This window comes from Pezoporus flaviventris, unplaced genomic scaffold (genome assembly GCF_033815535.1).
Source record: "Pezoporus flaviventris isolate CSIRO_AGI_PZ_B2104156 unplaced genomic scaffold, CSIRO_AGI_Pfla_v1 ptg000036l, whole genome shotgun sequence".
Taxonomy (NCBI): Eukaryota; Metazoa; Chordata; class Aves; order Psittaciformes; family Psittacidae; genus Pezoporus; species Pezoporus flaviventris.
The window spans coordinates 13,345,310-13,372,815 of record NW_026892584.1 but is presented as its reverse complement, the minus strand read 5'-3'; the positions used below and the strand labels follow the sequence as shown (position 1 = coordinate 13,372,815).

Here is a 27,506-nt window from a genome sequence, read left to right as displayed (position 1 = left end):
CTTCAACTGCAATGCAAATAGCAGCCAAAACCCAACAGGGGCAAAACTGACTGCAAAAATACAACAGGCCCATGGGAGGGACAGAGTCCTGTTGAGTCAATGGCCTCTCCCTGATTTTCAATACTCAAACCATGGCATATTCAGAATTGTTTGTCCATTTCTGTTATATCAAGAGGATTGCATCCTGCCCCATCCACTGAGCCTTGCTTTAGCTCTGCCTTTAGTAAGAGGAAAGTCACTCTGTGAAAGGGTAAAGAGTGTCAGAGCAGATACAGATCCTTGCATTCAACATGCTCCATGGGCCAGAACATGTTTTGCACTCTGGAGACTCAGGCTGACAGTTCTGATTCAATAGCTCACAAGGACTTCTCTACATTGTTAAAATACGGGCCATGTGGGAATAAAATAAAACCTCCCAAAGAAAGAAGCAGAATTAAATCTTCCTGGAACAAAAAGGTAGCCCCCCTCGCTTCCCTGACCTTCCCTTCATTAGTATGCAAAACCTGCACACTGAAACTAAACCAAATCAAACCCACACCCATGAAGCAAAGCCCCTTTGCAGGCTCTTCCCCTGGATGGCTGGTGCTTTAGGTTCAAGACGGGGAACACTGCTGCGCTCAAACCCATGTCATCCTTCCAGTATCTGAAGGGGGCCTACAAGGATGTCGGGGAAGGACTCTTCATTAGGGACTGTAGCGACAGTACAAGGGGTAATGGGTTATGGGTTAAAACTTAAACAGGGGAAGTTTAGATTGGATGTAAGGAGGAAGTTCTTTACTGTGAGGGTGGTGAGGCACTGGAATGGGTTGCCCAGGGAAGTTGTGAATGCTACATCCCTGGAGGGGTTCAAGGCTAGGTTGGACAGAGCCTTGGGTGACACGGTTTAGCGTGGGGTATCCCTGCCCATGGCAGGGGGTTTGAAACTGGGTGATCTTAAGGTACTTTCCATCTCTAACTATTCTATGATTCTATCCTACCTTAGCAGTGTGGCTCCCAGGCCTTTGTAGAGTCCTGCGATGCCTTTGCTCCGCAGCAGCTCCCTTGTTATCTGTGTTGCTGTGGTGCGTGTTTCCACCACTGGCTCTGCCACCCTCGTCGCAGAGGAAGAAGAGAGTTGGGCCTGTGCTGCCATCAGCTTCTTCTGTGCCGCTGGGGAGGAGCAGAGAGAGAAGTGGTCTGCAAGATGCTCAACAACAGTCTCTTGCTGCCCGGTGCCATGGGATGAGGAGGAAGAGGCAGACTGGCACATCAAGCATACAGACTGAGGCCAGCCAGGTGCCCTGAAAACTTTTGCTCCCACTCAGCCCATCTCCCTCAGCCTGTCCCAGTGTGGGAGCTAGCTGCTGCCACACAACACTGCCCACTGTACTCTGCTACTGACTGGTTTTACCTAAGCAGGAGCAGCCTGTCACACACGACTTCCACAGTGCAGAGAAAAGGAAATGCCATGAGCAGGCAGAGGATGGTACCTGCTTCCAACTACGTCCCCGAGCCCCCAGCAGGACAAACTAAAGATATTCATAAACAAGAGAGGTTCAACAGTTTTGCTCTTTGCTTCCTTCTCTTGAAAGCAATCATTAAGCCGGGAGCTCCCCAGCCACGTTTATAAACTCAATCTGGTTTCCCCAGCCTTTTCACGCTGATGCATTTCTGCTCTTTGGCCAGAAGATGGAGAGCACATCAACCTGCAGGCAAACCGCTGGCTACCACCATCTCACCACAGGCCTCTTGCCGCATAGGGAACAGGCTGTTCACAGCAGCAAAAACCTCTTCTGAACCCTGAAACCACAGCTTAATTCCTTCGAACATTTTAAAATAATACACACAAAGAGGATAAGGTCTGCATTAAAAACAGCAAAGACAGAAAAAATAAATCCGTGATTATTCAGGAATGCCACATCAAAGAGAGATTAAAGGACAAATTCGCCCATTTTCCAGGAAGGGCCACAAACATGGTATCTGATGGTGTCACACAGGGACTCCTGGGGAACAAGGCAATACCCCACCCAGCTGACCTCTGGAAAGGTGACAGCAAACAGCCCTTTGCTCCAGAGACCCCATGTCAGACCCTTGTTTCCATTCTCACCAGAAATGCCCCCCAGCTTCAGACAAAAAGCTCACACTCCCTCCTGTCTCTGGCTGCCAGCTCCTGTCCACAGCCCCCACAGCCTGACCCTAAACGTCTTCCAAATCCAGTGCGTTGGGAGAATTTTATTTACTCTTGTATTTACTTTATTTACAAAATCTGCTGCTTTTGTCAGGAAGAGGAAAAAAAAAGAGTAAGAGGGGAGACAAGTAATTTGGAAAGGACACATCCCATTGGGAAGCTGTTAGGGAGGTGCTACAAGGAGGCACAAGAGAGAACAGACATCAGAAAACATGAAGATGGAGGAACTGCCACAGGAAAAGCACTGGAAGATGCTAATCCCCTCTTGGATGCACAGTAACTAACAAGTTTCAAACACCTGCAAGCTGATCACCCAGTCGTCTCTCCTGTCTCTTTCCATCCACCTCAGTATTTACTGTTTCACTTGCCAAAGCTACTGTTTTGACCAAAAAAAAAAAATCATCACCTTTTACAACTATAAGGGCTTCTGCAAAGCCAGATGAACAAAGGGTGGGGGAAAGTAAGGTGGGAAGAGGAGGAGAAACTTCTACTACAGCCTGAGATACCTTTGACTTAGGAGAGCAGGTGCAAGGCAAAGGGTTTTCTCCACTCATTACCTCCCCTTCTGCCTTGAGAGTCCTGTCCCAGCCCTTTTCCCAAAGCTGCTCAGCACCCAGGGAAGAGAAGCCCACGTACCAATTCGCCCTGCATCCTGCAGCTGGATTTTGAGCATCTCCATGGGAGTGGTGACAATCACCTGGCAGGTACCTGCGCCGCAGCCCGCCAGCATCTCCCTCAGCAGTGTCAGCTTCTTCCTGCCCCAAGAAAAGAGAGAAAGAGTCAGTCAGAGTAGGTGGCCTGGAACAACACTGCGGCAGCTCCCCGAGCAGGGGCTCAGGCACATCTCTGACCCTGGGGGTTATAGGAGAGGCAGCTCAGGGGAAAGGAGAACCTTCTAGGCTTGACAGGTCAGCATAGCCCAGACCTGGAATCTCTGCCACCATCACCTGTTCTGGAAGAAGAGATCCATTTTGTCACCAGAAACAGAACACTGAGAAAAAGCCACAAGCCCAGCTGGAACAGTCCCAGAAGGGAACACACAACCCTCTCCATGCCCAGTGAGAGAACTGCAGCTCTCTTCCAGGACAGCATTGCCCCGGTCAGGGCACAGCCTTTAGAAATTTCATCACTTCAAGGGGCAGCAGAGGACCTGAGAATTAGGAGGGATAAGCAGCTTTCCTTCTGCCAGCCTAGTCCTCTAAACATTGTCAACATCCCCCAAAACAAACAAACAAATCAAATGGCAAGAAGGGAAAATACCCCAGTTGCTGCTTTGGAGTTCTTTGACAAAAGCAAAATAAATAAACAGCAAACATGAGAGTCAGGGAGGCAGCTGCCCTGTGTTTAGGACCTTCTTTACCTCATCAGCCTTCCCAAACATGAAAAAGTAGCTTTTGTATTAAACTGGTCCTGCCCGAGGGATGAGGGATGGGATGGACCCCCATCACTGCAGCTTTGTGCATCCTCTGTGCTAGAGAGCAGCGATTATCAGCAACATGTTCTTGCCTAACAAAATGCAGCATTTCATAGCTCCCTCCATATCAAAGCCATGGAACAGCCTGGCTAAGACTAGAGAATGGAATTTAGGATGTAAATGCTCAGAAAGCTTCAATTTTTAGAAACTGATGAGTTTTCACCCTGTTAAAAAAAATCTCACCCCTTGGCACCAGAAAACACAGACTTGATTAAAAAAAGTGCCTCTGACCTGCTCTTTTCTAAAAAGGGAGGAAAAAGCAGCATATATAGATCGCACAGACAGAGGGAAACAGCCTCCTCTTCTTCTGTTTTAAATGCAAGTACTATTTTTACTCCCTCCAGCCCCGCTCCTGTGGCAATACCTCATCTTAACCTACTCAAAGCAAGTCACATGCTATGGCAGAAACAGTCCCACAATGGTATACTCTGTTCCCTTGCAAAAGGAATAGGGTCAAGTCATACTACCTTACCAGGGGTTCCATATGCACACACAGCACAGCTGTGGCACTGTGGGCCAGCAGAGAAGTTTCAAAGCCAGCCCTATAGGAAAGGGAGGGGAGATGCACTGTAATCCTGCTGACCCAACCACATCAGCCAGACCAATTTCTGCACTTCTCATCTTTTCCAGGGAGGATATTGGAGTAAGGGATTAGAGGCACAGAGCCACATCAGAGATTACCAGGGACTAAATATAGAGCTCTTCTGTGATGCTGAAGGGAGAAACATTTCACAGTCTCCCATTTCCAAATCACCCCATAGATGAGAAGCTGCAAAGAACAACCCCTCCGTTGGAGTTATCCATGGGGCCACTGAAGTGTGTGCAGCAATCTCTCCTGGAGGGTATGCAAGGGTGTGCAAATCCAGACGTCCTCGAGGTGGCCAAAACCAAAGGAGCCGGCTGCCAGTCTCCCTCTACAGCACAGCAGGGCAACTTCCGCTTCAGCAAGAGCTGTGGAGCATCCTAGCTTTCAGCCGGGGCAACTGCTTTGATACACAGTTCATAAGATCAGGAAGATTTGCCCTATGTGTTCATCTGTGGACCATTATGCCAACCAACAAAAGTCAGCCTGCCTTGACTGAACTCTATTAAGCTATGGCAGTGTGACCCAGCAAAGGATTTATGTGCATGGGTGTATTATAGAGATGTCAAACAGGTACATCAAAAGCATCTAGAACAAGGGCTTGCAGCTTTTGGTTTGCATATCCTGGGAACTGCAAGGAGTCCAATTTAAAAAAACAGCCCAAAGTAAGCACATCTTTTCTCACCCATTGCCATACAAGGGTCAAACTCCCTTTGCAAAACACCACCAGTCTGCACATAAAACAAGTTTGAAAATGGTTCATCTCTAGATAACAAAGGGGGTTAAATATTTAAGGCATCGCAGGTCTTATCCTTAGTAGTTTAAAAACTGGCGCATCTCAACTAACTTCAAAAGCTGCAACAACAGAAGAAGCTGGCCCTACAAATGCAGAAACCATCTTTTACCATAGCAAGAGGGTGTTAAATACAACATACACACAATACCCCCAAATTGCACACTGGCAAAAATCAGTTGTTCCACTTTTTAAACTAACACGTAATAATTAGTGACAAATTAACAATGTCAAGGGGTAGAAGATTCATGCTTGATCTAAATGAGAATTTCAAACTACAGCTGAAAAATAATAAAGTCAAAAAGCAGGAACTACAGGCTTATAAAAGTTTTTCAAGAGCAACACATCACTCCAAAGTCAGGATTTCTGAAATCATTGGAACATTGATGTCACATGGAAATAAATCAGGATTTTTTTTTGAGTTTCTGAAAAATGTTGTCTGTGTATGAGCTCACTGGACCATTTCCATAAACCAGCCATTCAAGAATAAGGCTGACAAGATTTCCAAAGACAGGAAATCCCTGACCTAAGGAAACATCCACATAAAGCCATGTTTTTATCTGCTACCGAAGAGGCTACTGTCCCCAGCTTCCTCACTCACAAAATTGCATCTCCTTCTGATCTCTTGTGCTGGCTTTGGCTGGGATAGAGTTAATTTTCCCCACAGTAGCTCCTATGGGGTGATGTTTTGGATTTGTGCAGAAAAAAAATGTTGATAATACAGGGAAGTTTTAGTTACTGCTTAGCAGTACTTACACAGAGTTAAGGCTTTTCTGCTCCTCACACCACCCCACCAGTGAGTAGGCTGGGGGTGCACAAGGAGTTGGGAGGGGGCACAGCTGGGACAGCTGACCCCAACTGACCAAAGGGATATGCCTGACTATGTGGTGTCATGATCAGCATCTAAAGCTGTGGGAAGACGAGGGGAAATATCCAGAATGATGATGTTTGTCTCCTCAGGCAACCATTACGCGTGATGGAGCCCCAATTTCCTGGACATGGCTGAACACCTGCCTGTTGATGGCAAGCGGTAAACGGATTCCTTGGTTTGTTTTGCTTGTGTGCAGCTCTTACTTTACGTATTAGAAGTAATTATATCTGTCTTATCTCAACCCACGAGTTGTCTCACTTTTCTGATTCTCGCCCCATCCCACTGTGTGGCAGAAGTGGGCGAGGGGCTGCATGAGGCCAAGCTGCCAACTGGGTTAAACCACAACATCTGTCAACCCAACAGATTGTAGAAGCTCCCCAAAAGTTTCAAACCAGAGAGAGCAAGGTGCTTTCAAACAATTTAAACAGTGGGTCTTTGGTATGGATTAGGGGACCAACACACGGGAGGTGTCCTTCAAAGGGAGGGCAATCTGTCAGCAAAACATGCCTCAGGCAAACAAAACAAAGCGCTGATGTGGGACAGATCCACCTCAAAGTAATGCCACCAGCTCTGGCAGATGTTTCTCCAGGTATGGTACAACCTACCTCTGGCTGCTCTGTGTTGCCATTTGGACTAAGCCAAGAGGAAGGTGACTTTGTGCCTGCACCCGTTAGATCAGGTTTGCTCTGGCAGGAGATCCCAAGTGTTTTGTTCCAATACAAATGTCTGTGGAAGTGAACAATGGACAGGGCAACACAACTGGGGCATGCTGAACATGGATATAACCCGTGTTTTGTCCCAAGACATGCACCTGGAATGGAGACAAGAGCAATGCTCCTTTCATGGGTGTATTCTGCGATCAAACAGCCCATCTCTAGCTCCCTCTAGATTAACAGTTATAAGTGCATTTACTTTCTGGCTTTGATGAACTTCAACCCACTGCAATTCCCTGAACCTGTACGCTAAATAAAAGTCCCACACACCCCTAGTAGCTATCCCTGAATAGTCATAATGAGATTATCAGCTCTGAACTGGCTCTTTCTCTAGGGGAAGGGCTGGATTCCCCCACCTAAAGTCCCAGTGGGTTGGATGAAGGTTATCTGCGTTAAGAAACGCCCATACATCCAGTGGGTAACTACAAGAGAGGCTGCCTTGGCTCACAAGGGTTCCGGCCCAGGGAAAGACTTAAGCACAGTGGCTGCAAGGTAACACAGCAGCTCAGCACCAGGACAAGCAGCATGCTCCCTCCTTCCTATAGAGAGCCTCACTTTATAGCCTGAGTATTCAGCAACTCAAGGATCAACCAGGCTGTGCAATGGCTACCTAAATACATGATGGGCTGAATTTTTTTTCAGAGAGGCTGAAAGAGGAGCAGATGAAGGAAGGAGCTCTGGGGAGATGCATCAGCTGTGAAGACAATAGAGAACAAGCTCCAGTCTCCCCATCTGCATGGGAAAAGTGCCTTCATTGTCTCAGGATTACAGTTGGCTATTTCTTATCTCTACAAAAAGCTACAAGGCAGGGGGAAAGAGAAAGTAAGAAAATCCGCTGGCATCAGCAAAGACACCATTAACACAACTGTCCTGGTCTTCCTAGGAATCCAAGCTGCTAAGTCAGCAGATTTCCAGCCTTTACTGCAGAACAGCAAACAAAGTGAAGGTCAAAACTGAACAGGACAGGAGATATAAGGGTATAACAAGCCTTGGAGAAGAGCAGCAGCAAACTTATCCAGGGACACTTGAGAGTTTTTATGAGCAAGAAATTGCTTTTATAAGAAGCCATGAGACACTTTTTACCACAGCCAATGCCGAGTACTTAACCGAGAACCTGAAAAATGCCCACAAAACCTGGAACACATGCCAAACACAACAACTGTCTGGCATCCACGCTTTGGAAATAAACATGAAATCTTGTAGGACACTTTAAAGGAATTCGTTTTTATCAAGTGTTTTGCACCCAAATTCAAATGAGGACATAGAAAGTAGTCAATACTTACATCGGTCAACGAGGCCTCACAAACTGAGCACCCAAAACTCAACAAATGCACGCTGGTGTACTACTGATTTGAATTGCTTTGTTAGCTTTATACCTAAGTGCTTCACCTACCCCTAGTGACTCCTTACGTCCTCTGCTTTGGACAACAAAGCTGCTGCTATTTTAACAGTAGTTGTGAGATTTTGGGTCTCTCAACACATTCAGCTTCAGAAATCTAGAGAAAAGAAAAAAATCCCATCTGTTTCCAGCTGCCTAAAGGTTTGAAGTTTCCCCTTCTCTTATATCCTGCCTTCCCCAGCCATACAGTCTATCCAGCACAGAGCACCACAAGAACCAGGACTTGGCTGAAGACTTTTCTGTGGGTCACCTCTTCTACTTCTTTTGGGAATCGCAGAGGCCCTCAGGCCAAAGTCATTACAGGATAATATTTGACCTTTATTGCCTTTCTCAATCAGGATCATGGGGTGCCCTTCATGTTTTTCAGTATTTTGTTTTTCCTCCTTTTCTCCAAGGCATAGCAAGGGGGTTTCTGCACTCATACAACTTGCTCATGCCTCCCTTGTTCCTAAATGATCAGGACAGCTTGGGAGGACCAACACAGTCTTGTTTCCTCATAAAAGAAGAAGCTGTGGAAGTAAGTTGTCATAATGGTCTTGACATCAAAACAGAAACAGGTAAAGAAGCAGAAACCCACTCCCCTAGCCTGTGAGCACATTCTTCCTGCACCAAAAAGAGAGGAAAAGCATTGCATGAGCAGAAATGTCCCCCCAAGCTGGTCCCAGGATAGAGAGATATGCAGGAATACACATCTTCAGACTGAGAGATTGGTGCACCAAAAGGGCACGAAGTCCCATGTGAGGTCCTACTGCCCCACTACTCTACCTCTAGCAGCATCCTAGAGCATGGCCAGGGAAAAGGGAATCTAGCACACACCTGTTGTGATACATAGAATCATCCCCAAGATACTCTTCCAGCAATTTGCAGCCAGGAGCTTCCTACGCCACAGATGTTGTTTTCAGTCTGGCCTTTTGAAAACACACTTTATGCCACTTCTTTTTTTTTCCTAACAGTTTAAAAGCAAGTTCATTTCAACTCGTAAGTTTTAAAAAGGATTAAAAAAATGCACACTAGAAGTTGTTGTGTAACTTGAGGCTATTTTGGGTTATGCTGTACTTACCACACTCTCTGGTCCTTCTTCCACTTGCACATGCAGGACATACTCAGCATATTTTAATTAGCAAATACAGATAAAACATGCATGTTTTATCAGACAAGGATCTCCAATCCAGGCAACACATTTCAAGGAAATCAAGTGCTAGAAGCTTAGCTTCAAAGGCATTCAATGTCAGAATGTCTAGAAGCCTTTTGCAGCTCTGAGTCAGAAAAGCACCAGAGCATCCTTTGGGATGCTGGCCTAAGAGCACACCATACAGTGAATGTATAGCAGATAGTCTGTCTTGTGCAAACAGCACTTTAGTGGAGCTATTTGTGGAGCTACCAAAATCTTGGTAGCTCAGCATAAAAAAAAAAAGACACCAGCCTTACACTGAGCTTAACTCCGTCAGCTGCACTTTACACCATATAACACCTTCACTGTTGCAATTACACATCCAGAAATTAAACCACATTGACATGCCAGGCATCCTGAATCTTCACCTTTCTAACCCTGCACTCTTTTGTTATTCATACCTAGGTTTTGACTGGAGTTGCGAAATAGGTGGCCCAGCCTTGTGATGTGCTAGCAGGTATGTACCCAGTTTTGCCCTGGCTAGGAGATGAGTTTGGATTCCAGCACTGCTAATCCTGCCCCGTCTTACAGAGACAATTGAGGAGGAGGGGACAGAAGCATCTCAAGGGAGAAACTGGCAGACTGCAAACAGCTTGGAAAGAGGGTAAAAGCAAGGCAAACCCTTAGGGGGGACACAGCTTCGTGTGTCAATTAAATGGCCCCTCGCCATCACTTCTATTTGTCATGTGCAACAATAGAAGATCTTGTGAACTGCCAAAGGCAACATGCAATGACTGCAGCATGGTCAGGCACAACCCTTCCAGCAAGTTACATTCTCCATCTCCAGGCCTGCGATTTCCCTAGCACGAAGAAAAATGATTCAAAAATAAGCAGCTGCCCTACAGTTTCTAAGGGCACCTATCCCCACTGGTAATGTCATGGCCTTTTCCATCACCCCCTGCTCCCAATGTACTAAGCAAGGTCACAATATGCACCAAAACTTCCAGCTAGATCATAGGTTCACAGCCTATGCCAGCCACAGCCAGCCTGCAAGGCGCTTTCTTTTGCATCACATCTTGGACTGACATTTCTACTCAGAAACACCTCAAACCATCTTTCACAGCAGTACCGCAGAGAGGCTCTGCCTCTCTGTCCAGCTCATGCTGTCTACCCTCATAAGCAGAGCTGACAAGATTTCATTCATGTGAGCCCCTCATAGTAGATGAATGAGATGAGTGACTGACTCCACATGCTGTATAGCTTTTGTCATCTAACCGTGGCCCAACCTTTCTTTTCCCTAAAGGAGTAAAGAATGCTTAATGCTTAATGTCCTGACTACCTGAGTGGTATCACGCTCCTGCTCCAGGTCACTGTAGTGCCAGTCCCATCAGTGCATGTTTTAGGAGAACAGCGTGTCTTAGTCTTGCCAAAATTCTTTCTCCCCTTTATTCTGAATCGAGCACAGCACATCATCTATGGCATGTGTGGATCAGCCAGGAACCCAGAAGTCAAACTGGAAGATGCCTGGGTGAAGACCTCAGCTGCATCCCACTTACCCAAACACTTGCTCAAAGCCTGTCTCAGCACTGAGAGGCCAACACACACATTTGTTCCATGAGGAAGTCTATATGTCTCATGGAGCAGAACATGTCATGTTTTAATGGCTGAAACATCACAGCAGTAATTGTTCTCACATAACACCAATACATTGTCATGGTGGTCTGCTCTCTTTCATGGGCCACTCTCTCAGTGGTGGTACAAGGAGAGGCAGCTTTGTCTTTCCAGTACCATCAACTAAGCTTTGTCTTTCCAGTACCATCTCACCTTATATGTGGTGGCAAAGGGCTAGCTGTGCTCCTGTTTACTGCAGTATGCCAAGGCCCACCGTGTTGTCTGCTGCAGGGATCACACCCACCACTTGGTAGAAGTGAGGCGCAACGAGGACATTGTTACCTCCCACTGTCTGAGCAGAGCACAGAACAGACACTATTTGAAGAGACAGAAAAATCACAAGCAGCTGCAAGCTGATGAGTCACACAGACATATGGTAGCTGCTACTTTAAAAGACTCCAGAACAAAAAAAGTTAGGTACATGAAAAAACTAGATCCCCAACCTGTGTCAGTCCACAATCTCCACTGACGTTGTTCAGCCACTCATCTCCAGCAGTGGAGACTGATGTGGTACGTTATGGGAAGCTGTTAAATCAAGTAATTGCGGCAGAGCTCAGTGTTTTCAGTGAGTGAGGATCATATCCCAAGCAGGCTGTTTTCTAACTACTGTCACTGAGAACTGGAGACAGTGCCATTCACCGGCTGTCTCTGCAGAGAAGTCTCTGTCTGAAGGGAGACACAAGTGTTCTCCAAATTGCAGAGAAAATGTCTTGGTGAAAATAACATTAAACATTCAGGGTCTATCTCCTCTCAGCTGCTCAGTTAGAGTCATTTACTCTGTTGTGGTTTAAACCCAGTCAACAACTAAGCACCACACAGCCACTTGCTCACCCCACAAGTGCAACAGGGAGGAGAATCAGAAGGTGGCAAAACCCCACAGGTTGAGGTAAGAACAATCCAATAATTGAAATAATGTGAAACATAGTAAGAATAGAAATAATAACAATAATAATAGGAAAAAAAGAAGAAGAGGAATAAAACTTGGGAAACACAAGTGATGCACAATACAACTAACTGATGCTCAGCCAATCTACCGAGCAGAGATCGGCCCCTCCTGGCTAACTCCCTCCAGTTTATATACTGAGCATGATGTGCTGTGGTATGAATATCTCTTTGGCTAGTTTGGGTCAGGGGTCCTGTCTCTGCTCCCTCCTGGCTTCCTGTGTCCCTCCTCACTGGCAGAGCATGAGAGACTGAAAAGTCCTGGATGTAGGGTAGGCACTACTTAGCAAAAACTAAAACATCAGTGTGTTGTCAACATTATTCTCACACTAAAGCACTGTACAAGCTACTAGGTAGACAATTTACTCTATACCAGATGAAACCAGGATATACTCACATTTAATTCATATGAACTAACCACCACTTGCAAGCTAAGCAGATAATTTTATTCCTTCAGCATTTATTTGCAGGTCAGCTGCTGGGCAACACTGCAAGTGCCCTTTATCAATTCAGGTTCACTACTTCTCTAAAATTGTTTTCAAGCTACAAAAGGACAAGAAAGACACTAAGTTTGGGGTCTACAGAACTTGACCTTGCCATCTGTTCAAGCCAGAAAGAGCGTAACAGAATCCAATAGGATGCTGAAAATAAGGGTCCTCCCACCAGCTGTTTCAGTGATCAGTGCCAGTGGGCTCCTCTCAAGTATTTTGCCTACAAATTCTGGACCTGCTAGCCTTGGCTTAGATCTGAGACTATTTTTAGAAGCTTGAATAAAAAGCAGTCATCCAGTGGAATGCTTTTCACTTCCCATTTTAGACATTACATCCTTAGCCCAAATGGAATCACCAGCTGAGCCATTCAAGGTTCAGTCGTATTTCAGTTGTCACATCACCCCATTTGACCTTTGCCCTGACACCTTCACCAGACTTGTCTTTTAAGTTGAACATGAAGGGTCTGCACCCCCTACTCACCCGTCCTTGGAGAGGTGGTGCCGGAAGAAGTCATTGGCTGCCAGTTTGATGGCCTTTTCTGGTGTAACCAGAGTCAAGTTCACTGCAGCCCCTGAGCAAGGAAAAGAGGAAAAGGCCATTGGAGAACAAGAATAAAAGAACCATTAACTGGATCTTTCAAGAATACTTGTAACTCCAGCTCAAAACCAAGGACTTAGGAAGGAGAGCTCCCAAAGCACCAAAGGGGTTAGGAAGCATGAAACACCCCTGGAAATTAATAGCATTTCTGCCTCCCCACACCTTGGGTTTTTCAAAACATCCTCTGATGTGTTTCTACTCCATTTGCAATGCTTTTTGTAATTTCTTTAGCTTCAGTACTACCTCTCCACCATGCAAACATGCATCCTCTTCTCTCATCCAAGTATGCATTCCTAAGAATCCAGAAGGATGCAGATCAGACCTTCAGGAAAGGAGTGTAAGTTGATTTAATGACCATTCCCAACTCCCTTACAAATATTTTGCGGCCGAGAAGTGAAAGCCCCACAGCCCATGTTTTTGCTAGTGCTCCTGCACCACTACCACCAAAAGCAGATCAATTTGCTTACCGGGCAGCCAAGAAAAGGCAGAGCCACTGAAAGACCTAGAGGCTGGTTAGTCAGCTGGCTCATCTGCATGGAAGTCAGCCAGCTCTAGATCAACCCTTGCATATCACCACTGGGTGTCACCCTCAGAACAGCCACAGCTGAAAAGTGGCTTTTTGTCCACCACAAACTGAAGGGTGCAGAAATTCCCCTCTGAGCACCATGGCAAGGCTTGCTGGGGTACCTGGAGTGTAGACAAGCCTTGGCTTCACCACCAGCTCCCGCTGGGTTGCCCCTTTGTCAGGAGCAAATTCCTGTATTGTGCCTGCCACAATGAAAGGTCTGCGTGGCCTGGCAGGCTGCTGTGGGCCATGGACACCAGTATTAGTGCAACACAGCAGCTGGGAGGCAGCTTTCAAGCTGTCCTCAAAAACACGTGGTGAGGAGAGGGTCAGTCCCTTCTGAACATACTAGGTTTTGCAGCACTGTATTAACACACTCCAGAATCTTCTCCTTCCTTTAGATCTTATAGCTCAAAAGGTCTTCCAGTGGATGACTGCAAGCTCTCTTTGCCTGCACTGAAGCATTCCGAGTTCTAATGCCCCCAGAGCAGCTTTACTGGAGACTTCCTAATGGCCTATGAATATCTTTGCAAGGACAAACAGAAAAGCTAGCATATACCTTTTGCCATTATGCTTATGGCAGAGATTTAAACAACTTGCCCCAAACCTCTGTTTTCCAAAAAGAAGCAGGGAAGCCTGCACTTCCACTAGGCTTTGAACACTTGGGATTAATCTTCAGAAGCTCTGAACCTGAGTTGACAGGAGCTGTGCGGGCTCAACACACCTAAAGAAAGGCAACTCAGTCTTCTGACCCTCAGGATGGACTCCCCTCCCCCCCCCCCCCCCAAATGTTAAAGAACTCCTAAATTAGACATGGAAATACAACGGGTTTGGGAGAACTTTCCTCAGATTAGGTAGCAAAACTGCAGCTGGGACTTCTGGGACCAGTACAACTGGGACCGAGACATGAGAAACCTTGGCTCCACATCCTCTCCTCAAAGGACACATCTCCAACATGTGGGAAATAGCACAAGAAAACAGACAACTTTGCCATGCAGGGCTGTGCAGCCCAACACATCTCCCCCTCTTCCAACTGCCATGTTCAGATTTCACAGAAAACAGAGTAACCCTGCCTCGCAGCAAATCAAATCAGTGCATCCATTCCACACTGGCCATGACACCCAGCAAATGCCATCATCTTCTACAGGAGCCAAATTACCTACCCAGGGAGCAGGGTAGCCCTCTCATACTCCAGAGATTTTGCAGACTTCAAAGTGTACCAGTGACTGCACTGCTTCAGTTTGATGTGCTTCCTACACATCATATGCCCCTGCCAAGACTCTTGCATGTGATGAGAAGCCACACAGACATGACCCACATGCTCTATCTCCACTTTTAATGTCAATCACATCAGCATCTACAAAGCAAATCCATGAAGCCCGATTTTTATGTGGAAGTGGCTACCCATGAAGTGTTTCCTGGAAATGCACTTGAAGACAGCTTCAACCCCACTCCTAATGGCTAGAAGGTAAAACACCAGTATATAACTGCCATGCAGCATGAATAACCATTTCCTTGGCAAAACAAGGAGAAAAAGAGAGAAGAATAAACCTGCTAATCTAACACCAGGGCAAACGGTTCACTGAAAGAACAAACAAACTCCAAAACATCAAGGAAGAAAGGTAAGCAAGAGGTACGCTTCCATGTGCTGACCTCCTCCAGGAGCCAAGAGGCTTTCACAGTAGCTCCTCCTTCAACTGCAAATAATATAGAGGGCAATAACACCCAACATACAGAGGAAAGTTAATGAACCTGGGTTTTCTCCTACATCTTTGATATTTTCAGTAAGCTCCTTAGCAGAGAATGGATAATCCCTGTCCTCAATAATCTGTAACAGCTTCAATTCACTGGAGGAGGAGAAATCAGATACTCCAGCTGCTGGCTATATGCTTTCCATGGCATTTTCTAAATCTCCTAGCTCTTCAATTCTCACTATGCCAATGACTATTTCCCTAACTAAAGCTAACCTTGGCCTATAGGCAACACTACAGGTACCAGAAGCAATGACACACAAACAGGTTGCAAAAGTAAATTACTACCATTAAAAAACAGAAAATATTTTGCAAAGAAGTACAGAAGTACTACAAAGAATAAAATAAAATACAGTCAAAACCAGCTGTTTGCCAACTGAACTCGTTAAGTGCCCTCTTCTCACCAAGCCTTGGGTTCCGTTATTAACACACATTTCTCATAAAAGGCATATATGCCACCAGCAACCTCCACAACAGCAGGACTGATTCATACCCAGCATGGCACTGGTGCAATATGGAAGGTATTATTAGCAGAGGCTGGGGAAGGCTGCCACACTATGGTAGCTGAACTGTAGCTACCCTCCAAATGTCACCAACAGCAAAGGGCATTTCCCCAGCCTCATTTAGGCCTTTGACTTGCCAGCTAGACTAAACAGCTGGTCTGCAAATAGCAGTGGGACTTCCAGGATGCCTGCTGGGACCTGTAAGTGGCTTCTGCATGGACTGTAGCAGGAAACAGTGGACCTCTCCAACGTACCTTTCCACTGATGTCCACATGGTCCAGGAGCCCACAGGCACCATGGATTCACTTGCTTGGCATCATGCCTGAAGGCAGCATGCTGTTGTCCCCTGAGCACAGACAGGGCTAGACAGCACCACTCAGCTTTGCGGCACTGTTCCTACCTAAATGTTATGGAAAAAAAACCACGAGAAAAAACACTATTTTTCCTCCACCAAGCAAATGTAAGAATTCCTGTAGCTTGGGAGAAATACTGGGACTGCCTTACGCATCACACAATTCACTACGGCTACTCATAGAGAGCAAGGACTGTCTGCCTACATACCCCCGCTTAAGAAATGATTTGCAAAAAAGTATCCTACTAGCTCAAGCCTCTCCTCTATACTGAGGAGCTTTGATTGACAGGTGAGGGAGACCTGGAACCACACAGTGGGAATGGCTGCACCCAAGCAGACCCTTTCTGTCGTCCAACTGAGGCCAAGCACCCTGTGGGGAAGACTGACGCAGTTGTGACTCCTCCATGGGGCATGGCAGGTGGCACTTCAGCACATTAACATATAATCCTCCCAATTTCAGCTTAAAGGCTGCAAATAAGAGCTTATGAGTCACCCCTAGCTTCTGCTGGGGAAATGGGACAGACTGAGGGAGCAGGAACCAATCCACAGTCTTGATTTCCATCTTCCCCTGCCTGCAAGTCTGAGCTGTCTCTTTACCTTCTTCCAAGAAAATTACTCACACATTCTTCATGAATATTGGATGTATTTTATTCACCTATCCTCTCCCCAGGAGGGAGGGAAGGGCTGCTAATGTCAGCTCACAGAACTGAGGCACAGAACTGGGACTGCTGTACTTGGAGGACTCACCTTTGCACCCTGGCCACTGTGAGATATCTATGAATTTCTGGAGGTATTGACAGAAGCCCTTTCCTAAAACCAGCTCCCCATTTAATCCTAGAAGGTGACAGGTAAATCCAAGCCACTCTCAGCTCCCTGAACAGAGAGGTACAAAGTTAGTGGGACATGGACCAAGCTGACCAGACTCATTATGGCTTGGAAAAGCAATAGCTATGCAAAACCCACTGCACCCTTTGAGACTTCCGCTTGGGAGTGAAAAGTGGCCTGGAGATACACATTTCCTCCAGCACCCTACACCTTACAGGACTGATCTGTCTCTCCCAAGTACCCTGTACCCAAGTACCTACAGTCTCATCTGTAAGTTTCCAAGACCCGCTTTTTCCTTCTGCTCCCCGCCAATCAGCCTGCCACTGCATATTTACACCCAAAGTTAATGTAGGCTCTGTTCCCAGCTAGGAACAGAGGCAGCCAGCTTCTGGGAAAAATCAAAGGGGAGCATGTCACTGCTAGCACTGAAGAAAGACCTTGCCAGGGTTCCTCGGGGTTATTTGTCTTGTTTCCTGCTCCCACGAAAGCTGGAATGAAGCAGCCAATCCATCCCCAGCATCCACTGCACTCCCCCAAAACGCCCACCAGCAAGTTGGGCAAGAAACACTGCCTCAACAGCCAGCACCAGCTCCCAGGCTGGCTGGCGGCAGCGGCTGTGACTCCTGAGGAGCTATGGAAGAAGTGGCAAGAGACGCCAACAGCAAGGTACCAGCATCTCTGGACTCCCACTTGAAATAACAAAGAGCAGGGACTCAGTTAATCGAAGCACTACTTTAATCAGGCTTTACAAGCGAATGGGTGCCACAAAGAATGCTATCAGAATGCCTCAGAGGAAAAAAAAAAAAGGCATATTCAGGCAATTGAATACAAGTATATAAAATGAACCAGAGCTCAGTGTTAAGCCAGCTGGACTGTGCCAAAAGCCAAGAAAATATTCCACATTTTCCTCTCCTACGAGTAAAGTCAGAATTTGGCCTGCTGTTCCCCTCTCCTCAAAATCTTCAAAAACTTTCAGTGACTTTGTGTTTAAACTCGAAAAGGTACAATGTTAGCTGAGGAACTCACTCCTGCAACAGACAGTCTAAGCCACAGAGCCAGGAGATTGCTAGCAGGTTAGCATACAACAACCAAACACCTGAAGCTCTACCATGAGCAAACCTCTGATTTTCTTATCACCCCAAGGGAGTTTCTTTCTGGAGAAAGGTTAGCTTTTTTTAATTGCAGCTTATCTATCTTAATACTTGAACAAAGCACTCAGGCGTGCTTGAGAGACAGCTAGTTTTGGAGATACCTTGTCAATGAGATGGGACAGCACGCCTGACCATGTTAGTGGTGGGCTTTGACATAAATTGAATCACCAACCACAAAAAAAGACACTTCAAAAGGTTTGCTACTGCCCCTCTGACAAAAGTTACTATGCCCAAACTGGGAAACACACACACACAGTCCTGAAACAAAGCCCAGCAGCTTCACTTAAACTGCTCGTAAAGATTAACTTCAGTAAATGGTAAGGTTTAACACCAAAACAGCCATGGAGAGGACTCAAGTACTCAACGGTGGAGAGCTCAGCAGACAGCTAGCATGAAGGAGTTTATTTTCAGAAACAGATGCACCTTTCAACATCTTATGATATTGCTAGGTTATTGCTTTGTAAGCCTGAGAACATGCGCTTTTCCTCCCACTTATGCACAAGTGCTTCAACCACAAAATATGCGCCATGCCTGACTCAGCTTTACTTACCTCTGTACATGCCAAAGTAGCCTTCCGACCTAATTGTTTTAATGAGGCAGTCAGACCTGCGGACAAAACAGAGATAGATAAACTACAGGGGCTCAAAGGTGGTTGACAGCAGAGAAAAACAAAACAAATCTCTTGGAGTGATTTTCATTTCTGATCTGTCAGCAAAACCCTGAGCTGAGAAAAGAACGACGTCAGCCTCTGAATGCACCATTGTTCAGGCCCCAGTCAAACTTTAGCCCCTAATTCACTGGGGCTTTGAAACCCCCGCCTCACCCTGCATGCGCTGTCTGCTTTCTAGAAACACAAAGGGAAAACTGTCACTGCAAGGGCTGTCTATCCAGGGTCCCCTGTGGCAAATGTGCACGAGATGCTTCAACAAGCAGATCCCCATGCACATGATTTTAAAGCCAGTTCTGGAAGGGAAAAAAGGGGAGGAGGGGGGCAAAACCCCCAGTGCCCAGTGCTGACTTTCTTGATTTACTCTGTGAAATCTGACACAAGCACTAGATGACCCAAACACTCAGTCATCTGTGATCTCCCATGAAGATTAAAGCACTTACTTTTAATACATCAGGTCCCACAGCAGGCAGAGAGCACTCAAGCTCTTGTCCTGGGGAGAGTGAGGCAGAGTGCCGTGGAGGTGCATTCCAAGGGGAAAACTGTTGCTTTGTTCAACTACATTTGCTGCAATTGGGAAAACTGAAGACTTTTCAAAATCACAGACACACACCTAACAAGTCTAGAGGCACAGTTCAGGAAGGCAGTGGAGACCCCCTGGCAGTGTTTCCCTCTCTAGACCACAGCTGCAGAGGTTTGGGAACACAAGGAGTAAACTTTATCTCTGCTTTGTAGTAGTGCTGACGTGAGAGAGAAGGAAATAAGAGTTCCATTGAGGGCATTATGGCCTACTTGGGTCAAGGCTGTTCTAGGGTACCGCATGTTATCTGGGCTACAGAACTGACGGATATGGGCAGAGCATGGTCTACCTGGACTTGTGCAAAGTGTCTGACACTGTCCTCCTGCATGCCATCCTTGTGTCTACATTGGAGAGACATGGATTTAATGGACAGACCACTCGATGGATAAAGAACTGGCTGGATGGCTGCATGCAGAGAGTTGCAGTCAATGGCTCAATGCCCAAATGGAGTAACGAGTGGTGTCCCTCAGGGTTGGTGTTGAGACTGATCCTGTTCAACATCTTTGTGAGCAACAAGGACAGCAGGATTGAGCACACCCTCAGCAAGTTTGCTGGTGACACCAAGCTGTGTGGTTCGGCTGATAGGCTGGAGGGAAGGAATGCCATCCAGAGGGACCTTGACACGCTTGAAAGGTGGCCAATGCCAACCTCATAAAGTTCAACCAACCCAAGTGCAAGGTCCTACATCTGGGCCAGGGGAATGCCAGGCACAGCTACAGGCTGGCAGAGAAGAGATTTAGAGCAGCCCTGAAGAGGACTTGGGGGTGCTGGTCGATGAGAAAATGAACATGAACTGGCCTCAGTGTGCACTCACAGCCCAGAAACCAACCGTATCCTGGGCTGCATCAAAAGGAGCATGACCAGCAGGTCGAAGGAGGCGATCCTGTCCCTCTACTCTGCTCTCGTGAGACCCCATTTGGAGCACTGTGTGTAGTTCTGGTGTCCTCAACATAAGAAGAACATGGAACTGTTGCAGCAAGTCCAGAGGAGAGCCATGAGGATGATAAGGGGGCTAGAGCATTCATATCCAAGCTTTGTTGCAGATTCTCAGGAGGAGCCAGCTCAAATATACAAGTTAAATCCTGTGTATTCCTTAATGGCACCTCATACCACAACAACTCCTGGCTAGGGACCAGATCTGCACTTGACTCCTGGAGGTTAAAAGCCTCTCCCCTACTGAGCCCCCCTCCAGAGAGAAGGATCCTGGCATGCCCTCCTAAGGGGACCCCACATCCTGCCCAAACTCCTGTTCCTGTTGCCAGGGAGAGAAGTGATCCTCAGGGAGGAGAGGCAATCGGCAGCTGCAGCAGGCACAGGACAAAACAAAAAGGAGAGGCAAGGCAAGACAGGGGGCTGCATTCTGCCAGCATGCCTGTACACAGTGCAGGGAGCAGAGAGGGCTGTAACTGTCAAGGGAAACAACAGTCACCGTGACATGCCAGAGCCTACAGCCTAAGCTCATGCATAATTGCATGTTGTCAGCCACAGCAAGGAGGCACGGAGACTCAAACCATCAACATACAGAGCATTTCCTTCCTATTCTCAGTCTGCCTAAAATTCTTCTGGGCAGGAAAGAGGAAAATACTGGTAACACTACTTTCAAACACAGTGGCAGGAGGACGAGACAAAACTTGTCAGTCCCAGTCCCTTCTCCCCCCTCAGTGACACCAGTACTTTTGGAAAACTAAGGCCTGACTCTGGTTCCTACAATAAAGCATCTTGTGCTGAGTGTGGTTCACATTCCCACAGCAGACACAAAGCCCTAGGCATCCCACACAAATCCCAGGTGAATTTGGCAGGCCGTATGTATTTATGCCTCCTTCTCCCACTGCACTTGATTATTTTGGACTCAGGACTGCTGGATAACTACAGCATGTGTCAACCTTTGAGCCTTCAAAAGGTCTGTATGCAGTGCTCTAGACTGGGAACAAGTGACTGCTTCCTCTTTTTAAAACTGACACAGCAAATGAAGGACCTGCAATAAGAAAGTGATGGAAACAGAAGAGAGGTAGAAATTCCCTCATGCACTCAACTATGGCCCAGCAGAGAAACAAATTGTCTCCTTGTGTTTTGGTCCTGTGCCCTGACAGCAATGATCATGCCATCCCTAAAGCAAGGGATAGAGATGTGCCCTCTGCAGAGATCTCACCTGCTGGGCTCTACAGCTTGAACAGCTGCTTTATTTGCTTTATCTGCCCTAGCACAGCTTGGTTCAAGATTGTCCCGTCTTTTCTGAGGAGAGCCCAGTTCCTAGAAATGCTGAACTCACTTGAAAGAGGTAACAAAGTGGAAAGCCTCCCTGCTGGAAGCCCCAAGGGATGCTGCCCATGCAGGGGTACTCACATGCTGGTGTACAGACGCTGGCCATTCTGCTGGTTCTGCAGGCGAGTTTTTGCCAGGTCAATGGGAAATACACAGGTGACCCCGATCAGCCCAGCTATCCCTCCATTGATCAGCTTGGCAGGTAAACTGTAAGGGGAAGAGGCATAGAGAAACAGATTTCTTAGCACTGGGATAATGTCAGAGGAGGGAAAGAGGAAAGAATGGAGCTCTTCTGGATGACAAGAGTTAACACATCTCTGTGTGACAAGGCTATCCTCCTCCCATAGCACGAAGGGAGCTCTCAAGGCAAAGCTTGGCTCCTGCTGTTCACAGGTGGGAAGATGGGAAAGCAGCATTTAGCATCAGGACAAACCACTGAGTAGTGGAGTGGAGGCAAACAGCTAAGCTACACATCACTAAAAACATGAAAAAACCCTGTTCGCCAGGACCCAAGGGTTTCTGTTGTTCCTAGAGGAGAAAAGAAGACTGCTGAACCATCTCACAACATAAACCAACTTGAGTTAGGGCCTGACGGCACCCAACCCAGAAGGTTTACTTGCAAATGCTTTTTAGCACCACAATCAGATACGCATCTAATGAGAGGTTCATGACATATCAGCTGCTACCATCATGTGGGAGTGAGCCCAGAAGCGCCCAGCTGGCAGCTGAGGAGCAGACGGCTGCAGCTCCAGGAAACTGTTTCCAGACCCACCGCCCAGGGCCAGGGGAACACACACAAACCAACAGCACAACAAAACCACCAGACCAGCAGCCTGCATGGCTGCAGACACAGAGACATGAGCTCATACCTCTCAGGGAAGTCAAAACCTGGCTGGCTCCCTGTGCTTCCAAAATGGGGGGGTCTTTTCTGCTCGCCTTTGTGTTCTCACAGGGAATTCCTGCAAGTGGTGCTGACTGAAAGCCAGATCACCTAAATATGGGTTTCCAGCAAATTCTATTACAAAGAGTGTCCAGCACTTTTATGCTTGACAAACCACTACACACAGAGACAGAGGAAGCCTGTTTGACTCAGCTCCCTCCAATAAAGCAGAGGATATGGCTCCTTGAACACAGGACGTGTCGGATATTAAACTGATGGCAGTCCTAGATTGCAGCTGGGAGTCAGCAAGGCTGAGGCCCCCCATGGCAGGAAGTGGCATGCTGCCTCTCATGACAGTGACATGATGCTTTGGATGGGGACACAGACTGCATTACCCATCGGAAGCCGCAGTGGCAAGGCCGGCCATGGCATAGTGGGGTGAAGCTCTGCAAACACATTCCACCCAGCAGCACTGCCGAAAGGATCAATAAGCAGCCATACTGAAAGAGCTGCCCCTCAGCTCCAGGCAAGGGGGGTTGGAACTTGATGATCTTAAGGTCCTGTCCAACCCTAACTATTCTCTGATTCTATGACTCAGGGTTTCAACTTGAGGTCTCCCTGAAGAAAGCAAACAAAAGAGGGGTAGGAAAAGAAAAAAAAGTCTTAGGCCACAAGTGCATGACCTTGACACCCCAGGAAACTCTGTTCAGCCTCTGCTCTCTGCAGCCAGAGCTCTTTCCTCCTCAACACCTGCACCAATATAGCATGCACACATGGCCCCAGGGCTGGCACAGCTGGAAGAAGAGGTGCCAAAGACAGACGGACAAACCTGAGCTCAGCCCACACCCCCAAACAAGACTGTGCTGACTGAGATTAAATCAAGCACAGTACATTAGGAAGGCAGGCCCAAATCAGTGCATGAGCTCAACACAGGGCCAGACTGCAAGATCTCACCAGCTCGAGACTCTGTTGCCTCAGGGATCTCTGCACCACAGTCTGAGAAAGGAACAGATTTGCCTGCAAACTCCTATGCTCAGCTTCTCAGGACATGGGAAAATTCCAAACAGTGAGCTTCATATCATGGCACGCTCCTTACTTAACCCACAGTCATACTGAAAGAGGAGGTTAGAGACCAGATAAAAGCATGTCAAGATGGAGACACCTCTGGGAAGGAGGGTGTCTCAAGACAGGATCACATCAGCATCCCCAAATTCAGCTCTGAAGTCACTGCTGGCAGGTCACAGACTTCAAAGCACAATCAGTGCCCCATTTCAGCCTCAGCACTGTCTTCTCTTCTCTAAGTGTCCCTGAAACACCTGGGCCCACAGACACCTGCCTCTTTCAAACCTGTTCCAACAGTGAAATCATCACAGGGTTTGTATCAGGTGGGAGCAAGGCAGAGACACTTGGCAAACATCTTGTCTGCTGGCACCGTAAGTGCCAAAGATTCCTCAATTTCAGCACAGACCCCAGAAAATGAGGAAATAACCTGGTGTGCCCAGGCAAACCAAACATTTGGGCAATGGGAGCTGCAGAAAGCCTTTCACTCTGCAGGTGAGAAACCCTTGCTCAACACCCACATCACACCTAAAACCAACTATCCAGGTTCCCCCAACCACACTGTAGAGGGAGACCATCACAGATGGACTGTGCAGCAGTGTCTGGTGAGATGCTGAGATCAAGTTCCACATGCACTGCTGCTGAAATGCAGTGCCCTTGATCTTACCTTGCAGCAAACTGCTGCTGTGGATTTTAGTCTTTTGGTATCAGTCTCATCTTGCTAAGGGGTGACAGATGCATGCTGCAAGGGAACAGGGGTTCAGTAGATCCTCCAACCTTAAACACATCTCCTTGGCTCAGCTGCCTGTGACCACTGTAGACTTGTAGTCACCTAGATGGAAGAGATAACCTAAGCGGGAGAACTACGGGATTTTGGGCACAAAGAATCTGCAATAGAGGGCACTGTACCTGAATCAAAAGCTTCTTCCCTTATGACTAAGTCATCCCACTTTTCATGTCAGTGTTCCCTGCTCTCTCATGAGGCAAGAATCCACTGTGCTTTGTCTCTCTGTCCTATTTAGCTTCTGCACAGCTGCTGCCTCTCGCTACCAAGGTGCACAGGGCTTAGTGTAGCAGCGACAACACAGGCGAGCATACAAATAAAGCTGTTTTCTCAGTTTAATACAAGAAGGCATCCCAGTTCTAGTGCTCCTCCTCAGCCCTTTTACCTAGTCCCTGTAGCCAGCAAGGTCCTGTTTACACTGCTGAGAGCATATTGGAGGGGATGGGGGAGATCTTGGAGGACGTGTCTTCCCTTCCTTCAAAATACTAAGCTTCAAATGGCCATGGACAGGTGGTCCTTTTAGTCTTCCACGGCTGTCGGGGACATACACTCATCAGGCTCCATGGAGGTGAATCTCAGCATGCCCTTCATGGGTGTATGAGAAAGTGTGTCAAGTACTCTCTAGACTGGGCAGCATGATGAGCAAATAAACACTCCACAATGCTGTCTTGTTATCAGCACAGCTCAGGATTGCTTTCCTTTGCAGAAGGCAGGCATGCAGAAAGATATCCTTATCATAGTAAGCACTAAGAAGGGGCAGCCCTCTTGCCTGCAGGATTCAGGCATTGCCAAGTCCTGGCCATCTGTCACCAGATTTCATTCACCCACTGACCACTTTCTGTCCTGAGCTGGTAACCTGGAAAAGTAGATGTTAGAAGAGGACCACAAAAAACCCCCACAAGAATCCCACAGCATGTAAGAGTCATTTAACTAAAGCAGCTACTCAAGCAGCAGAAAGCTAAACCACATGCAGGACTGTGCAGATCAACCTAACACAGCTCTTAAGAACCTAAGGGTACAACTCTATCTTTCCAGAAAATGCATCCCAATTCATCTCCAGGAAGGACTTATATCCAGCCTTTGCATATGCAAGGACCAATGCTCTTAAGTTCCTGCTGCACACTTAAGTGTCGATAATTATTGTTGGTACTTCATGATCCTGCGATCACTCAAGCATTGACTGGCTTTAGAAGAGGGGCAAAAGGCTGCATCTATGTGGACTTTGTCATTACAAGCACTGCATCCTTGCTGGTCAGGGAGCTGGCTTTGCTCCCCTGACGTCAGCAAACTGAAGTCAGCAGGTCAAACTGACCTTTGAAAAAGGAAGCAAAACCGAACAGACTTGTGCAGGGTAAAGGGAGAGGGTAGAAAGAAAAAGGCAGTGAGAAAAGAGACCTGAATAAAGCAGAAATGTGACAACATGGCAAAGACAGAAAAATAAGAGAAGGTTACAAAAAAGCAGGTATGAAAGGAGCAGAGAAGAAATCAGAACTGTTTAAGGTCAGAAGAAATGAACAGGTGATCTCCTCCAACCTCCTGTATCACAAAAGCGATTGAAAGATTTTAAAAGAAAAATGCAAATCACAACCACCAACCCAAACATTTTTTAAAATTACCTGATCTGTTTATCAGCCATTTAATTCAAACTTGATCTTGTTAAAAAATGAATCTGTTCCTTCAAATCGTTCCTCAACTTCTTTTTCAATTCAGTTTCTTCCTGGGAAAGGAGAGAAAGACACCAAGGAGACAAAGTTGAGACACTTACTCTTCCAGAAGCTCAGGTCCTACTGGGCAGCTGCAGGGTGAAGCCAGCTGAGGAACAAATGACTTAAGGAAGCACCTGCTCTCTTGGAGAGGAGACATAACTTCCCAGCAAGCCTTATAAATATGTGTGTGTGTATAAATATAGAAGCACATAGGAAGGAAAGAGTTGCCAGAGTCATCAGGCTCCACCAGCACATGAGGAAGGGCAGCAGCCAGGCAGTGCACGAGCTCTGTCCAGCATCCAGCACAGCAGTACCCATCTCTCCAACTCCAGGGAGCATTTCAAACTGCACTGCACAGATCAACAGCCTTCTGTAGGTCCACCCAGCCATCCCAAGATAATTACATGCTATTGCAAGGCCTGTTCACAACTTCCCTCCAACACATGTGCTGGCACCAGAGAACAATCTTCAAAAACCTGCTCCTCCAGTGGTTACAATCCTTCCTTTACTTTCCAGCCCGAAACAACAGCCCATCCTCAGTCTTGTGCCAACATTGTCTTTAAGCAGAGCCTCACCCTCCCGAGGCTACTGAACTTTGACCTTTGGACCATTCCTTTCAGCTCAGTGCCTATTGGCACAGCACTGAAGTTCCAAGTCAGCAAAAAACCATCCTAAGACTCCTATTTGCTACTGTTTATCAAGAGCTGGTAGAAGTCACCATACAAAGAAATCTGGATGCTGGAGAAAATTTCAGAAGCAGACACAACCTTCAGATTTGTGGAGGCATCTTTGTCTCCTCTTCACCTCCAATCTGGGAATCAGCTGCCCCATGCTTTCTTCAGGCATCTCAGCAGCACCCAGCCACTCTCCTCCTTCTCCCCTTCCAGATGACATCTGGGTGGTGAGCCAGAAGCAGAGGAGATACATTTGCCCTTTGCCTCTGGAATGCAATTTGCCCCTTAGTTGCAGATTTCCTAAGCCACACAGGATCTCGCATCCAGCAGTGCGGCTCTCAGGCTGACACTTCTGCTCTGGAGATGCAACCTGGGGCCAGAGGCATTCCTGAGAATGTAAGTGTCAAAAGCTGGTGATGGTACAAACAGGTATGGGAAGGAGAGCAGATGAATTTACACACAGTCCAGCAACGACCTGCTCCCCTCCCTGTTACGTTAAGTGCCAAGAACAGGGCAGCATGAAAGCATTTGTGCAGTCCAACACTTGGACAATGTGAGACTAAAACTGCCTTTTCTGGAGTCCTATGTTTAGCTAAAGCCATGAGAGACCAGAACATGAAGCTTACTAAGGAAAGGAGCTTCTCTCCAAAACACTGCACACAAACCTCATCCACTGCACTACTACACCTTCCAGCCCTTCTGTGACCACCAGGGAAGGGATGCTCCTGCTGCAGCTGCACAGCAGGAAGGGGTAAAAACAGTCTTCCTGGGTTTAAAATCAAACAGGCTGCCTGTGTGGCCAGCAAATGCCATCTCCCCAAACACAAGTGACTCAGCTCATGGACAAGTGAGGGGAAGTGAACGATGTGATCATTTTACAGCAGACACCAGCACTTGATAACTGTTTATACAGCATCTGGCACAGCAAAGGCCTG

At 47.0% G+C, this 27,506-nt stretch overlaps 1 protein-coding gene across 1 annotated transcript in view; it reads right to left on the bottom strand.

The window, feature by feature from the left end:
- SLC25A22 (solute carrier family 25 member 22) overlaps positions 1 to 25,922 on the bottom strand; it is a 36,504-nt gene extending 10,582 nt beyond the window's left edge. The window contains exons 1-6 of the mRNA XM_061463149.1: positions 25,808 to 25,922; positions 21,550 to 21,675; positions 18,510 to 18,565; positions 12,696 to 12,786; positions 2,804 to 2,922; positions 978 to 1,149 (exon numbers count right to left, since the gene is read on the bottom strand). Coding sequence (XP_061319133.1) covers positions 978 to 1,149; positions 2,804 to 2,922; positions 12,696 to 12,786; positions 18,510 to 18,565; positions 21,550 to 21,675; positions 25,808 to 25,827 — 584 coding nt within the window. The 5' untranslated portion in view covers positions 25,828 to 25,922. The remainder of the gene's footprint in view (positions 1 to 977; positions 1,150 to 2,803; positions 2,923 to 12,695; positions 12,787 to 18,509; positions 18,566 to 21,549; positions 21,676 to 25,807) is intronic.
- Between the last annotated feature and the right edge of the window lie 1,584 nt (positions 25,923 to 27,506).